Source organism: Trichechus manatus, unplaced genomic scaffold (genome assembly GCF_000243295.1).
Source record: "Trichechus manatus latirostris isolate Lorelei unplaced genomic scaffold, TriManLat1.0 scaffold00063, whole genome shotgun sequence".
Taxonomy (NCBI): domain Eukaryota; kingdom Metazoa; phylum Chordata; class Mammalia; order Sirenia; family Trichechidae; genus Trichechus; species Trichechus manatus.
The window spans coordinates 9,877,412-9,894,307 of NW_004443999.1; the positions used below are offsets into that span (position 1 = coordinate 9,877,412).

Consider the following 16,896-nt stretch of genomic DNA (forward strand, 5'->3'; position numbering starts at 1 on the left):
ATTCCTACCAGCAATAGGTGAGTGTTCCAATTTCCCTACACTCTCAGCAACATTTATTATTTTTTCTTTTTTTAATTCTAGCCATCCTAGTGGGAGTATAATGGTATCTCATTGTGGTTTTGATTTACATCTCTCTGATGGCTAATAACAGTGAGCGTCTTTTCATGTGTTTGGTCAGTTTTAAATTTTATTCCACGGACGTTTGGGGTGGAATTGGTTGCACGTACCTGCTCTGTTCTCGTCATTCTGGGGATGGAGGCAAGGGTGGGGAGGAGGGGGAAGAGGATCCTATTCCTGACGTGACAGGCACTGTGGTACCTGATTTGCCTGTATTATCTCTTTTCAATCTCAAAAATGTCCTGTAGAGAACATATTATTATTATTTACTTTTCCAAATTAGGAAACTGAGGCACAGAGAAGTTACACAACTTGCTTCAGTTCAGATATCCAGTAAACAGTGAAGCTGGAATACAAATAAAATAATAATTTTAAAAAAGGTATGAGAGAACTTCATGCAGTATTCCCTCATTAATCTGACTTTTGTCTGTATATGTTATTCTTTGAGACTTGGGCCATAATTTTAGGTAATTATTACTTCCTAAGAAAATAAAGTTGATTATTTCAGTGTTTCAACTACCACTGTAAGATTGATGGATTTTAAAATCCTCTGGGGGTTTTGGTAACAATCAGGATGAAGTAAGATTGGCTCCGGGTACAGAAATAGCTAAAGTAGTTTTGATGAAAGGTAGTAATGAGAGAAAGTAGGTTCCGACTCATGGTGATCCCATATGTGTCAGAATAGAACTGTGCTCCAGTAGATTGCCAGGGTAACACTCCATAGCAATCAGACAGAGAAAGGCAAGGATAGACCTGTTTGGGTGGGCAACGGGGAGACAGCTGTAACTTCTTCAGCATGGGAATGCCAAGGAATTGGTGTTTTATAGGCAGTTTGAAGGGTGAGGGGTTCCACTGCCAGAGAGCAACAGGCAACCGGGTAGAAGGCTTTTGCAATAAACGCCAGAGAGAAATGACAAAAACTATAGGCAGAGGAATTTGAGATGGAAGGCTAAACCCAAAGGTCACTTTAAAGACAGATGTCATAGGATGTGATGACAGCTTGAATACAGAGGGTAACGAAGAGGTGAGAAGTCACCCGTAGACTGTGGTTTCAGGTTTTCTGGTCTGAGAGGCTGCGAGAATAGTCTCAGGTTTCTACAAAACTGGGCTTGAAAGGGCCAAGATCTGACTCTCAAGGGCTCCATAAAACCCTGTCCAAGGCTTTCTCCAGACTTAGCATCACAGTCGAGAAAGAGACAGAGAAAGATCCCAGAATGCCAGAATTCAGAATCAGATCACCTCTTTACCACTTCTACTCTGACACACATGGTGTCACTATGACTTGGAATTGGCTCGATGGCAACTGGTTACTGGTTATGAGAACATCCAGGTGGATGTGGAGGAATTCTGAGCTGAAGTTTGAAATTTGAATGGGATATGAGTGAAATCGATGAGAATGTGTGGTGAGAGTGTATCAGATTGTTCAGTGGGAGAGTAAGGAGTTGGTGAACACGCAATGGTCCATTCGAGGAGGAGGAGCAGGAAATGAGAAAAAGGGGAACCACAGAACGCTTTGCATGGGGTTAATTCTTAAGGGCATTAATTATATCCTCTTCCTCTGAGTATCTAACCTTTTAAATTTGGAGGTTGGGTGTTAAAAAGAAATACAGTAAAACCTCCGAAAGCTGAACTTGTATAAGGTGGAAACTTGTTTTCCACTAATAGAGAGCGACAGAAAAGTGGTAAGACTGTACCCTATCACGGGCTGAAAATTTGTGAGACCCAGAAAAACAAGGCAGCCTCATTGAGTTCCAGGTCTCACAGGTTTCACTGTACTTGGATAGAAAAAAGGAGGCAGATTTATTTTTTTGTATTTTATTTTTTAAATTTTTTTTTACTGTATTTTAGATGAAGGTTTACAGAACAAATAGTTTCTCATTGAACAGTCAGTATACATATTGTTTTATGACATTGGTTAACAACCCCACGACATGTCAACACTCTCCCTTCTCAACCTTGAGGATCTTTTTTTTGCTGAAAATATACACAGCCAAAGTTACACCATTTTGAAAGTTTCTACATGTACAATTCAGTGACATTGATTACATTCTTCTAGTTGTGCTGCTATTCTCACTAACCTTTTCCAAATTATTCCATCACCATTATCTTCAACTCACTGTCCCCTAGGCTTCCCATCAAACCTTTTGAGTTGCTGTTGACAATTTGATCTCACATAGACAATGCTTTTTTTTTTGGTACCTTAGATGAAGGTTTGCAGAACAAATACTTTCTCATTAAACAGTTAGTACACATATTGCCCTATGACAATGGTTAACAACCCCATGACATGTCAACACTGTCCCTTCTCAACCTTGAGTTCCCTATCACCAGCTTTCCTGTCCCTTCCTGCTTTCTAGTCCTTGTCCCTGGACTGCTGTGCCTCATTAGTCCTGTTTTGTTTTATGAGGCTGTCCCGGCAGAACAGTGAACTTCGGGAAGGGCTTCACCACCAAGCTAAAGGGATGTCCGGGTGCCATACTCTGGGGGTTTCTCCAGTCTGTCAGGCCAGTAAATCTGGTCTTTTTTTGTGAGTTAGAATTCTGTTCTACATCCTTTTCCAGCTCTGTCCAGGGCCCTTTATTGTGATCCTAGCCAGAGCAGTCAGTGGTGGTAGCCGGGCACCATCTAGCTGCACTGGACTCAGTCCGGTGGAGGCCGTGGTAGCCCTGGTCCATTAGTCCTTTGGACTCATCTTTTCCTTGTATATTGTTCTCTTCATTCTCCCTTGCTCCCGAAGGGGCTAGACCAGTGGAATATGCTAGATGACTGCTCACAGGCTTTTAAGACCCCAGATGCTATTCACCAAGGTAGAAAGTAGAACATTGTCTTTATAAACTGTGTTTTGCCAATTGAACTACATGTTCCCCGAGACCATGGTCCCCACAGCCAGGAGGCAGATTTTAAACGCTCAGTATCTGTGATCTCTCCTGATCATTATCAACCTTTCTTATCAACCAATTACTAAAATGGACTAACTAGGTGTAAGGTGAGAAGTCTTGGATTATAATGTTGTTGCTGTTAGGTGTTGTCAAGTCAGTTCCGACTCATAGCGACCCTGTGTACAACAGAATGAAACACCGCCCGGACCTGTGCCATCCTCACAACTGTTATGCTTGAGCCCACTGTTGCAGCCACTGTGTCAATCCATCTCGGTGAGGGTCTTCCTGTTTTTCACTGCCCCTCTACTTTACCAAGCATGATGTTCTTTTCCAGGGACTGGTCTCTCCTGACAACATGTCCAAAGTATGTGAGACAAACTCTAGCCATCCTCGCTTCTAAAGAGCATTCTGGTAATACTTCTTCCAAGACAGATTTGTTCCTTCTTCTGGTAGTCCATTGTATATTCAATATCCATCACCAACACCATAATTCAAAGGCATCAATTCTTCTTCAGTCTTCTTTCTTTATTGTCCAGCTTTTGCATGCATATGAGGCAACTGAAGACACCATGGCTTAGGTCAGGCACACCTTAGTTCTTAAAGTGACATCTTTGCTTTTTAACACTTTAAAGAGATCTTTTGCAGCAGATTTACCCAACGCAACGTGTCGTTTGATTTCTTGACTGCTGCTTCCATGGGCATTGATTGTGGATCCAAGTAGAACGAAAACCCTGACATCTTCAACTTTTTCTCCATTTATCATGATGTTGCTTATTGGTCCAGTTGTGAGGATTTTTGTTTTCTTTATGTTAAGGTGTAATCCATACTGAAGGTTGCAGTCTTTGACCTTTATCAATCAGCGCTTCAAGTCCTTTATACTTTCAGCAAGCAAGGTTGTTGTTGTTGTTGTTAGGTGCCCTCAACTCGGTTCTGACTCCTAGCTACCTTACGTACAACAGAATGAAACACTGTCTGGTCCTTTGCTATTCTCACAATCATTGTTATGCTTGAGCCCACTGCTGCAACCACTGTGTAAATCCACCTCGTTGAGGGTCTTCCTCTTTTTCGCTTATCCTCTACTTTACCTAGCATGTTGTCCTTCTCCAAGGACTGGTCCTTCCTAATAACATGTCCAAAGTACACGAGACGAAGTTTTGCCATCCTTGCTTCTAATGAGCATTCTGGCTGTACCTCCAAGACACGTTGTGTCGTCTGCGTTATCACAGGTTGTTAAGGAGTCTTCCTCCGATCCTGATGCTAAGTTCTTCTTCCTACAGTCCAGCTTCTCGGATTATTTGCTCAGCAAACAGACTAAGTATGGTGAAAGGATACAACCCTGACGCATACCTTTCCTGATTTTAAACCACACAGTATCCCTTTGTTTTTCAAACGACTGCCTCTTGATCTATGTACAGGTTCCTCATAAGCACAATTAGGTGTTCTGGAATTACCATTCTTTGTAATGTTATCCATAATTTGTTATGATCCACACAGTCGAATGCCTTTGCATAGTCAATAAAACAGGTAAACATCTTTCTGGTGTTCTCTACTTTCAATCAAGATTAATATGACATCAGCAATGATATCCCTCGCTGCATGTCCTCTTCTGAATCCAGCTTGAATTTCTGGCGGTTCCCTGTTAATGTACTGCTGCAATCGCTTTTGAATGATCTTTGCTTCAGCAAAATTTTACTTATGTGTGATAGTAATGATACTGTTTGATAATTTCCACATTCTGTTGGATCACCTTTCTTTGGAATGGGCACAAATACGGATCTCTTCCAGTAAATTGGTCAGGTAGCTGTCTTCCAAATTTCTTGGCATAGACCAGTAAGCACGTCCAGTGCTGCATTCATTTGTTTAAACATCTCAATTGGTATTCAGTTAATTCCTGAAGCCTTGTTTTTCACTAGTGCCTTCAGTGCAGCTTGGACTTCTTCCTTCAGTACCATTGGTTCTTGATCATATGTTACCTCCTGAAATGGCTGAATGTCAACAAATTCTTTTTGGTACAGTAACTCTGTGTATTCCTTCCATCTTCTTTTGATGCTTCCTGTGTCATTTAATATTTCCCCCACAGAATCCTTCAATATTGCAGCTTGAGGCTTGAATTTTCTCTTCAATTCTTTCAGCTTGAGAAATGCCAAGCGTGTTCTTTCCTTTTGGTTTTCTAACTTCAGATCTTTGCACATTTCATTATAATACTCTGACTTCTGGGGCTGCCCTTTGAAATCTTCTGTTCAGATCTTTCACTTCATCATTTCTTCCTTTCGCTTTAGCTACTCTAAGTTCAAAAGCAAGTTTCAGAGTCTCTTCTGACATCCATTTTGGTCTTTTCTTTCTTTTCTGTCATTTTAATGACCTCTTGCTTTCTTCATGTATGATGTCCTTGATGTCATTCCACAACTCGTCTGGTTTTCGGTCTGTCAGTTTGTCATACTCTGGTGGCTTGCATGTTGCTGGGATGCTGGACGCTATGCCGCCAGTATTTCAAATATTAGCAGGGTCACCCATGCTGGACAGGTTTCAGCTGAGCTTCCAGACTAAGACTGACTAGGAAGAAGGACCTGGCTGTCTATTTCTGAAAAAATTTATCAAGTGGAAACCTTATAAATAGCAGCAGAACACTGTCTGATATAGTGCCACAAGATGAGCCCTCAGGTTGGAAAGCACTCAAAACGTAACTGGGGAAGAGCTGCCTCCTTTAAATAGTTATTGCTGTTGTAGTGTCAGCCTTAATGATGTGGATGGAGTAAAGCTTTCAGGACCTTCCTGTTGATGTGGCACGATGCAAAATGAGAAGAAACAGCTGCAAACATCCATTAATAATAGGGATTGGAATGTATGAAGTACGAATCTAGGAAAACTGGAAGTCATCAAAAATGAAACAGAATGCGTAAAGATCGATAGCCTAGGCATTAATCAGCTGAAATGGACTGGTACTGGCCATTTTGAATAGGACAATCATACAGTATATATACTATGCCGGGAATGAGAAATTGAAGAGGAATGGTGTTACATTCATAGTCAAAAAGAACATTTCAAGATCTATCCTGAAGTACAACACTGTCAGAGATAGGATAATATCCATATGCCCACAAGGAAGACAAGTTAATGTGACTATTATTCAAATTTATGCACCAACCACTAACGCCAAAGATGAGGAAACTGAAGATTTTTACCAACTTCTGCGGTCTGAAATTGATCAAACATTTAATCAAGATGCACTGATAATTACTGGTGATTGGAATGAGAAAGTTGGAAACAGAGAAGGATTGGTAGTCGGAAAATATGTCCTTAGTAATAGAAACTACTGCTCCTTCTTCTTTGCACTTGCCAGTTTACTTATCCTCATCCCCCGCTAGCCTTGCTCCTCAAAGTGATGTCCACAGGCCAGAATCAACAGCCTCACAGAGCTTGTTAGAGAAGTAGAATCTCAGGCTACAATGGGCCCTCCAGGATCAGATGTGCATTTTAACAAGATACCCAAGTGATTCTTATGCACATCAAATCTGTAAAGCACTAATCTCTTCACTGCAGGTCCCCTGGGGGTTGGGAACACTGTCTCCCCAGAGATTAGCCTGGTGACTGTCTTCAAGTAAATACAGATTTAATTGAGCAATGCATCCGTCTAATCTCACGTTCACAAACACACTACACAGGAAAAAACCAAATCCCCTTTTATCGGAATAAACCGAATCAGATCTACAGCCTGTAACCTGTCATCACAGGCTTCCTCTAGAAGCCCCCTCACTCATCACACATCCTTGTTTCCTGTCAAATCCCATTTTCTCCATGAAATATATATAAACGACTCTTTTACTGCTTTTTATGCTTGTTCGTTTCACTATATTTTTAGCTCTAAATGTTAACACAGACATGGCCAGACTGGCATGGTCATTTTTGAACTTGGTTTGTAAAAACTGATTATCTGGTAATAGTTTTAAAATTATCATCCTCACCCATCCTATATTTAAAAAAAAATTTTTTTAAAGAAGATAGTAGGGGATCTCCTGCTTCATGGTAAATCTTCATTAATTATTTTTTCAGTCTGTTGTTGGGTGCTGTCGAGTAAGTTTCAATTCACAGCAACCCTATGTACAACAGAATGAAACACTGCCCAGTCCTGTGCCATCCTCATGAACATTGCTGTTTGTCAGCCTAGATGGACTAAGTATCCCCATACGTTTATATTTCGTTCAAGTCCAACATTAAATGATACATCACCTTTACAGAAAGGTATACAGTCAACAGCAGTTTTTCTCTCAGCTTCTCATGACTCTCACTATAGTCCCTTAATAGAATGTTAGATTAGCTCTGACAGTTTATGGACCATATCAAATCCAAAGGCATAAAAAGTCCTCCTAATCCACTTGGTTTTCATCCAGCTCTGAAGCCTACCTCCCCCTACCGCTCTCCTCCCTTTTCTTCCCAGCAAATTAGCTCTTGGCTGTTAAGCGAAAGATTGACAGTTTGAACCCACACAGCAGCTCCTAGGGAGAAAGACCTGGTGATCTGCTTCGGTAAAGATTACAGCCAAGAAAACCCTATGAGGCAGTTCTACTCTGTCACACAGGGTCAGCATGAGTTGGAATTGACTTGAAGGGACCCCACAACAACAAAATAGACCACAGGCTCTACAAACTTGCCTAAGATTTATTTCCGTTACAAGTCACACAGTAGCTCTGGTGGCATAGTGGTTAAGAGTTCAGGCTGCTAACCAAAAGGTCAGCAGTTTGAATCCACCAGCTGCTTCTTGGGAACCCTACAGGTGGTTCTACTTTGTCCTATAGGGTCACTATGAGTTGGAATTGACTTGATGGCAATGGGTTTGGTTCTTTTACGACTCAATGGCAATAGGTTTGGTTTTTTTATTTGTCACATGACCAATGACCTTTTATAATGATAATGTTAGAGGGCAGCCCTTTGTAGGTAAACACTGTTATACTACGCTTTTCTTTTGCTGATTATATTCACTGCATTTCAGGTTGCATAATTTGAATAGAAGTTTACATTGATCCAATCCGGAAGTTAGTGTCTATGTTAAGTATATAAAAACTAGCCTTGAGGGGGCCACAGTGGTTTTGGGATCTCAGGTGTGAGGTAACATTTCAAAGCAGCATCTGCCCTCCTCTTGCTGTGTCCTGTGGTGGTGACTCCGGAATTCTGTCAGCTCGGATTCTGACCTATTTACCACACTCAAAAGCACCCAACATCAGCCTCAAAATTAAGTCATTTAAATTCAAGGGTAGCTTTGTGTCATGCTTATAGCTTTGTCTACACCCTCTGCAGGACGATGCCATAAATAAAATACTTGCTGGTTTGTGTTGATTGAATGATTTAAGATAAATAAGCAAGCCAGATAGTGTAAATGACTAAAGCAAACAGAGCAGGGAGTGTGGTAAACAGCAGCACCCCTCTAAAGGGCCAGCCTGCGGCCACACTTGTAGTCTATTCTCCACTTTTGGAACAAGAACCCAGGGTTATCAGAGCTTCTGATTTTCTAATGTTGTTGTTAGGTGCTGTCAAGTCGGTTCTGACTCACGGCGACCCTATGTATATATAACAGAATGAAACGTTGCTAGCTCCTGTGCCATCCTCACAATAGTAGGTATGTTTGAGCCCATTGTTGCAGCCACTAAGTCAATCCATCTCATTTAGGGTCTTTTTCTTTTGTGCTGACCCTCTAGTGGTTAATGGAGCCCTGCTGGCGCAGTGGTTAAGAGCTCGGCGGCTAGCCAAAAGGTCGGCAGTTAGAATCTACCAACCGCTCCTTGGAAACCCTATGGGGGCAGTTCTACTCTGCCCTACGGGGTAGCTATGAGTCGGAATCGACTTGACAGCAACAGGTTTTACTTTACCAAGTATAATGTTCTTCTCCAGGGATTGGTACCTCCTGACAATATGTCCAAACCTGGCTTTTATTCAATTCCTCAATTTTTAAATACTGGTAATCAATTCAAATTTTCACAAGACACTTTGCAGGCAAATATGAGCCAAAGCAAAGACTTCTGGGGAGCCATGCAGTTCTCAGCAGCCAATTTGCAACCTCTGCATTAAATAGCGCAGATAAATCAGGAACACTCATTTTCTAAGAAACTTCAGTTGCTGGCTGTAATGGTTAAGAGCTCTTGCTTCAGGTGGGCCTGCCTGGGTTCAGGTCCGGGCACTGCCCTCTCCCTATGTGAGCTTGGGCCATTTACTTAAGCTCTATAGACCTCAGTTTTCACACCTGTAAAGTGGCCATGATCTTAATATCTGCTTCCTAGGGTCGTTGTGAGGCCCCTTAGCAAGAAGTGGCCCTCAACACCTGCTAACTATTCCTAATTACTCTTTCTGTTCATAATAATGGAATTACTTAAGCGTCAAACATTGTGTAAATGGTTTCATATTCCCAGATATCTCATTCCTCCTTTCATAAATGCACTTGAAACTTCTCTGTATGATCACCCACCCTTTTTTGTTACTAAACCTCCAGAATGGATAATATCTACCCCCCATCCAAAGGGAATATGCTCTACTTAAAAAAAATTTTTTTGTTGTTGTTGTGAGAATATACACAGCTAAACATATACCAAGCCAGTAATTTCTGTGTGTACAATTCAGTGACACTGATTACACTCAAGTTCTGCAACCATTCTCACCCTCCTCGGAGTTGTTCCTCTCGCTCATTGACCCCTAAGGTTCCTATCTAATCTTCCGAGTTGGACTTAACCCGGCCGAAAACCAGTCTCCCTTCCACCTACACAGACACGTATCTTGTCTGTTATTAAAGTTCTGTTCTTTTCACTTCGCTGGAACTAGCCAGACTCTCTTAGTGTGAAAACCTTTCTTTCCCGAACTCTTTCCGGGGACTGTTTACAGATACCTCTAATTGCCTATTTATGATAAGGACAAGGCGCGGACTCTCCCCACCTCAACTTTCCTGCTAGGAAAACCTTTCTCCTCTTGCGATTCCTAAAACCACGTCACAATTGCAACTGACTCGAGGTCCGGTTGTTGCAAGTTGTCCATCCCTACCGAGTCTCCTCTCCTCGTCATTTCAGGAAGTGATTTACGGGCTGGGGCAGGGTCTTGCTTGCCACCGTCTTCCGCACTCGGAAGGCGCTGCAGGCTCACCGGCGGTCGCCGCCTGGCCCACCCAACGCTCTGCGCCACCTGCCCGAGCCGGCGCCGCAGCTGGACGGAAGCGCGGCCGGGGGTACGTGCCCGGAGGTCGGCGCCGCCGCCTGTAAGGATCGTGGCACGGGGTCGGCGCCGCTACACATGCAGAGCGCGGCTGGGCAGGTTGCATCCGCGGCGGCGGCGCGAAGTTTCCCGCAGTCCCGGCCGTGGCGCGCTCCTCCCACAGCGACGTCCTGGGGCGGAGAGAGGCCGGTGGGGGCTTCAAGTTTCCCTACGTCACCGGGAAGTCCCTTAAAAAAGTCGAGCGCGCGGGCGGGCTCTCAGCGTTCCACCCGTGCGTACTGAATTCTGTAGTACTTCCACGTGCCTCCTGCCCGGTCCTGTGTACTCCCGGTACGCAGCCCGCGTCCTGCAGACAGAGCTCAGGGCGCTCGATTGGGGACTGTGCCCGCAGGGTCACCGCAGAGCTTCCAGCAGCTGCTCGCAAAGATGCCGGGAAAGAAGGCGCGCAAGATCTCGCAGCCAAGCCCCACGCGCGCGCTAGCAGGTAAGCACCAGGTGGGCCGGAGGGACCCGGCGGGCCAGGGTGGCGGCTTCGGGCGGGCGAGGTCGGGGCTTGGGGCCAGACTGCACGGGGGTCCAGGTCGGGCCAGGTCTGCGCGATTGGAGCGCCTCTAGGAAGTCCTTGCGGGGGTTTCCCAGGACCGTGGAGACGGCCGGTGAGGGAGCTTTGCTAGGAATTGGGATGCTGCTGCGTTTTAGCCGGGGCGGAAAGCTCCCCTCTCCTCCCTTCCCTCTCCCTCAACATGCAGATTGCCCTGCCGAGGGGCCGTGGGGACAAAAAGTGCAAGTGTGGGCGGCTTCAGTGAGGAGAAGGTGATTGTCACGGGAGGTGGGGCGGGAGCGGGCCCCCCTGCTCAGAGTGCTCCCCGGCGCTGCCCGCAACAGGCCTTTCCCTCTGGAGTCGTGGTCCTCCGAGTGTCTGTACTCTGTTACCAAACGCTAACAAAAGCTCCCTACACAATGCTAAAGCTTGTTACTACCCCCGCTCCTCCACACAGGGCTAGTGGAGGATTTATGGGGACCTCGCAAGAGCTTCTACATTTGGGAACCTGGAACTCTTCGAAGCTTAAGAGTGTACACTTTAAATGCTCCGTATTATTGCGGCGGGGAGTGGGATGGCGCTAATAGACGAAAAGAGGTTGCTCCCCAATCCTTTTCCACCCTTCCATCCGTTCCTCGCTCCATCCCTCGCACACAAATCTCAATCAGACGACTTTTCAAGTCACCCCCGCCCACCCCACCATCCTTTCATAAATCTTATCAAAGAAGGTAGCCATCAGTGAGGGACAGTAGCGAGGAAGGGTGATCGGCCTCTGGGTTTCATATTCCTGTAGGTCCTACTGCTATTGCGTCAGAAGGCTAATAGGCACCTCTCTTAGGTAGTTTCGTTTTATAGAGCCCTTGTGGCGGCAGAGGAAGTGGTGGTGGTTTGTGAATGTGACTGTGGCTGTGTGGGACCAGGCCGCCCTGTCTGTCTCTTGCTTGGGGTAGAAAGAGTTTTGACCATGTTCAAAATTCTGACTGTTTCCTAAAGGTCTGCCTGTAACCTGTGCATAGCCCTCCCAGACCCACCTACTTGGTTCGCAATAACAAGGAACAGCAGAAAGTCCCTCTTAAACTTGATTAGATATTAGTACATTTATAGATGTGAAGCAAAAAAAAAAAAAAATTAAGGAAACAACTAGGAGCTATTTTCTTTTTTGGTGAAAGGGATCATTTTTGCTCTTAGAATTCAGGGCTCCCAAAATTTTGTGCTGAATGATATCTAGTTAGTTGCCATAAAGTCAGTTTTGACGCCAACATCCCACTCACTGAAAAGTAAACATGTCTTTGTAAATTCTTCTCAAAATGTTTGGAGTAAACCTGACCCTATGGCCTATAAAGAATGGCATCCTAAGGTATCTATTCCAAAAAAAAAAAAAAACAAAAAAAAAAAACCCAAACCCATTGCCATGGAGTAGATTCTGACAACTCATAGCGACCCTATAGAACAGAGTAGAGCTGCCCCGTAGGGTTTCCAAGGAGCACCTGGTGAATTTGATGACGTTTTGGTTAGCAGCTGTGAGCTCTTAACCACTTAACCACCCTTAGCCACTGCTCCACCTTACCCTTTAAGAAAGTACTTACTAAAGAACTAATAGTTCTCAGGCAGCCTGGTGGTATAGTGGCTGAGAGCTTGGCTGCTAATCAAAAGGTCGTCAGTTCGAATCCATCAGCCGCTCCTTGGAAACCCTATGGGGCAACTCTACCCTGCCCTATAGGGTGGCTATGAGCTTCTCCCTACACAGTATAGGGTATCCCGACTGAGTTGCAGTCAACTCGATAGCAATGGGTTTGGTTTGGTTTTAACAGGGTAGGGACGATTTTGCCCAGCTCTTGTAGAGAAATTGACTGAAATGGAGGTTTAAAAATCTGTTTTACTATATATTTACTCTTTTCATTTATTTTGAGCCCAGTCACCAGATTTGTAGTCAGTGATTTTTAATGTTCATAATCATTGTTTTCAAGTAGACTAAAAGACCCTGAGTTGCTCTTTGAAATATCAGAGAAAATTAAAATTATGCTTAGTATAGCTTTAGGTTTAATTTCATTTGCTTATAAATTTACTTGGAAATTAGGTTATAAGCATTATTTTTCTTAAATTAATACTCAGTTAATTACGGTATCTCAATTCTAAAAAGCAGGGAAATGTAGAAATTAAACATCACTTGTTTTCTGCTTCAGTCATCTCTACAAAGGCAATGGATCGTTACAGAATGGGCTTGTAGGAAGAAATTTTTGCTAAAGTAAAATGTAAACTTAAATTATTCAGAGAATTTAGACTTAATTTTGAAATAAAATGTAATGAGTTTTATGATAAAAATTCTAACAAATTTTTTTTAAATGAGGAAAAGGATAAATTTAGATTGGCTTATTTTTGAGGATATAACCTAAGCTATGAATAATTATTGACATTTAAAAAATGAATCCTATTTGAAAACAACACAGAAGAGTTTAGAACTTGGCTTCTGTTTCCCCAACCATCCTTAAATGAGAGAGAAAAGGATGACCTCACCTGGGGTTGGTAAAGGCTGGCTAAAGTTACTCTTCGTGGTGTTTGACATATTAAATTTCCATATTTGAAAGTAACATTTGCCTCATTCACGATGCTTTTTAAAAACAAAATTCAGAATAAGTGTCTTTATTCTTACCTTTACTGTTTTTTGTTGTTGTTTATGAGTCATAGTGTGTCAGTGTATGTGGAGTGTGTGTGTATGTGTTTGGTCCTTCTAAGTCTTTCTCTTATTCAGAGATCAGGCTTACATAAAGCTAAGATAAATAACTTGCTTTGATGGGCACATTAACTCTAGTTGGGTATAGTCTGGAATGTTGTCAATGCTAATGTTGATATTTTCTTTCCTTTTCAGAGCACGAAGTTGAGTGTGCTGTTCAACTGAGGAAAATTGGAGACAAGCTGAATTTCCGGCAGAAGCTTCTGAATGTGATATCCAAACTCTTCTGTTCAGGCACCTGACTGCTTAAGATCCCTTGAATGAGGAGATTCCTTTAAAACCCCAGTAGGTGTAAATTTACCAGTTGTAATCCAGGGGAACATAAAGCAGCACTTGCTTGGTTTCTGAATACCTTTGGAAACGAAGATGGAAGTTTCCCAGAAGCCATTCTTTGGGATGGGAGAACATTATAAAACCGTTTTGTTTGTTTGAAAGCAAGAATGGAAGATCTTTGAAATAAGGAAGTAATTATATGTTTCTTTTTTGCTTAGAGAATTGTTCTAGTATTTTCGCTGAAGGTTGCTTCCCATGTAAGAGGGGTTGATAAAAGACTGTGAACGTGGTGGAAGAAACAGAATATGTTCAATTGTTCTGTCTACTTTTGGATGACAACTCCAGAGCAATGTATAATATTTGGTTCATCCATACTATATTGTTAATAGTCAAAATTGCATTCTGAGAACACTGACTGTCATAGCGAATGTTGATTTCGTAGGTCACTACAAAATGTAAAGTCATTTGATAATCTGTGTCTTTTGACTCAGACGTTGTACTGCTTCTGTTCAGATGACCGCTCATTAAATGTATCCCTGTGAGCATGAACTGGAAAGTATGTCTTTTTAAAAAAGTCCATAGACTTATAAGAGTCATTACTTGGTGCCAGTAAAACTCTTGCAGATTGAATATCTAATGATAAAGAGAGTGGGGATTTTACATAACCAGGAATAATAAAGAAAAGAAATTTGGCTTTTTTACTGGTCTAATTGGAACCTAGTAAGACAAATCTTCTAAAGTAACCGTTGGAAAGAAAAAGAATATCTTTCTAAAGAAGTTTCTAAAAATCTGTAAAATTCTCGTTCCTTATACTAATCGCTGTGCATTCTATAAAAAGTGATTTTTTTTTAAAAAACAGAAATGAATCATGTTTTCATAATGGGGTGTACTTTTTTTTAAAGAAGAGGAACAGATGTTTCTCATCCAGAATGAAAATTCTGTGTATACACACACAAATATATGTGTACATATGTGTGTGCGCACACACAAGGGCATCTATGTAGATGCATTTACATTAGAGTGCTGTGCAGAGCCCTAGAAAGATTTCATGCATTTTGTTTTTTATTATTAAAGGTTGACTGTAAACAAAATCTCCAAATACACAACTAACAAGTAATAATGTCATTATTGAATTTCATCAGGAATAATCTTATTTATTATGCCTATTTATAATTAAAATCTTTTTTGTTTAGCTTGAATGTACATTAGTTAACCTTGTATTTTTTAGTTATGAGACAAAGGTTTCATAACTACTTGAATTCCTACAGTAAGAATGTTTTAATATAGGCTATAGTTACATTGGCGCCCTGGTGGCTCGGTGGTTAAGAGCTTGGCTGCTAACCAAAAGGTCAGCAGTTCGAATCCACCAGCCACTCCTTGGAAATCCTATGGGGCAGTTCTCCTCAGTCCTATAGGCAGGCTCGCTATGAGTCAGAATCAAGTTGACGGGAACGGTTTATAGTCACTTTAGATGTAAAATTACCTCAGCATTGTTTTCCGTAAGTATTACATAATGCTGTTAGTTTCATTTAATGCTTGTAAATGGTATCTTTTTGTCTTTTTGGCTAGAGGCAGATAGTTTGTCATATCAGTATTTATGGTCTATAACTATTTATATATATATAAAATTTGATACTGTAGCAATAAACTTAAAAATTACCACCTTTTATTCCCCCCTGTGTTTATTTCTTCATTGTGTAAACTCTGAAGTGTTCACTCTCTGGCCAAAATATCTGAACTGATTTCCATCAGCAGGCACCTTTGACCACACCAGGCCTGTGGTAGGAGCTGGAGGACGCAGGGGCATTTGGCATGGTCTCTGCTGCCAAGGAATTTACACCTGAACTGGGAGAGGAAACCAACAGCAGGCGTCCATCTTGAGTGCTGCCAAAAGCCTTACAGTAACGCCCCAGGGTGATTTATTTAAAGGAGGCTATAGAAATCCAGGATCTAATCAGAGGTACTTGATTGCTCCAAGGTCTGTCTAAGGCAAGAGTAGCTCCCAGCAGTTCCTCCTAGGTGACCTCACACTTCTGCCTTGCTCTGCCCAGGCTCTAGAACAGCAAGTATTGCTTCATCCCTGCAGGTCATGTGCAGAAGTAGGTGTGACTCATGGCCTTCCTGTTTGAGTGTGAGAACTAAAAGATACCTCTAGTTCTAGCTTTACTCTAGGAACCACGCCACCCCACCCCTGCCCTCAAAAAATAGTCTCCTGACAAAGTAGAATGGAAGTTTCCTCCTTTAAGTGGGGCTAGGGGGAGGAAGGGTTACTGGAGGAAGGTGGCAGCAGGAGATGAGAGCTGGAGGAGAAATGATACTTGACTGCTGCCAGCTCCCCAAGGGGCTTTGTATTGCAGGAGGAGGAGGGGGAAGTTGGCTTCATAAAAGGTGGGCCAATCTGCAGGATTACATTTGAAGGTCTTCAGAGAGTAACTCCTGCTCCTAATCCTGTTTAGGTAGGCAGAACTGAACCATGGTGTTACTTTGCTAAAAGGATCCTTTTTTGAAAACTATATTTTAGTGTCAAAAAATTTCCAAGATACCCACGTAATTGTATCTGTGGACTGACAAAAGGCTACTAGGAATTAAGATACTTTTTTTTGTGTTTATATTTAAAAGAAAGCCTCAACCTCAATAGTCTGTATATTTGAAAAAATATATCTAACCAGGGCTCTGGAACCAGGATTGGGAACCATTGCTTGTAGCAGATGAATTTTCCTTGAACTTAGACTCATTTCTTAAATGCATGTATTATAAAATTCCTCTTGACAAGGATACTAAGCTGAAAAGGACAGTTTTCTCACTGCCAGGACTAAGCATTCTAGAATGAAGTATAAAAGTGGTGTGAGTTTAGGAGTAGGGTAGTATTTAAGTTGGGACTTGAAGGTAGAGAAAACTGCATAGGTAGAGACAATAGGGTTGGGGCTGCTACAGGACAGGGATCCCCAAAGAGGAAATAACAAGCAGACAGTAAGAGGATAAAGTGTGGGGGGCGTGTCAACCCACCTTGGCTTGATTGGAGGTGGAGTTTATGGTAAAGAAATGAGTGAGAATAGGGTTCAGAAAGAGGAGCGGGGAGACCAGTTCAAGCATTTCCAAGTTTCCTCTAGTTTCATCTTCACGTACCTGGGTCTGGGGCTCTGCAGCTTTCCTTGTCTTTGGGGGCT

General features: G+C 42.5%; 1 protein-coding gene across 2 annotated transcripts; it reads left to right on the forward strand.

The window, feature by feature from the left end:
• Nucleotides 1-10,431: 10,431 nt before the first annotated feature.
• On the forward strand, nucleotides 10,432-15,398 carry PMAIP1 (phorbol-12-myristate-13-acetate-induced protein 1). 2 transcript variants are annotated; one of them, XM_023734007.1, is made up of 3 exons: nucleotides 10,432-10,668; nucleotides 13,592-13,741; nucleotides 13,948-15,398. In XM_023734007.1, the coding sequence occupies exons 1-2, from the start codon at nucleotides 10,611-10,613 to the stop codon at nucleotides 13,696-13,698; spliced, it is 165 nt and encodes a 54-aa protein (XP_023589775.1). In that variant the 5' UTR covers nucleotides 10,432-10,610; the 3' UTR covers nucleotides 13,699-13,741; nucleotides 13,948-15,398. The 2 variants fall into 2 exon arrangements, with proteins under 2 accessions (XP_023589775.1, XP_004379330.1); XM_004379273.2 differs by having other exon boundaries at nucleotides 10,434-10,668; nucleotides 13,592-15,398.
• The last annotated feature ends 1,498 nt before the right edge of the window (nucleotides 15,399-16,896 follow it).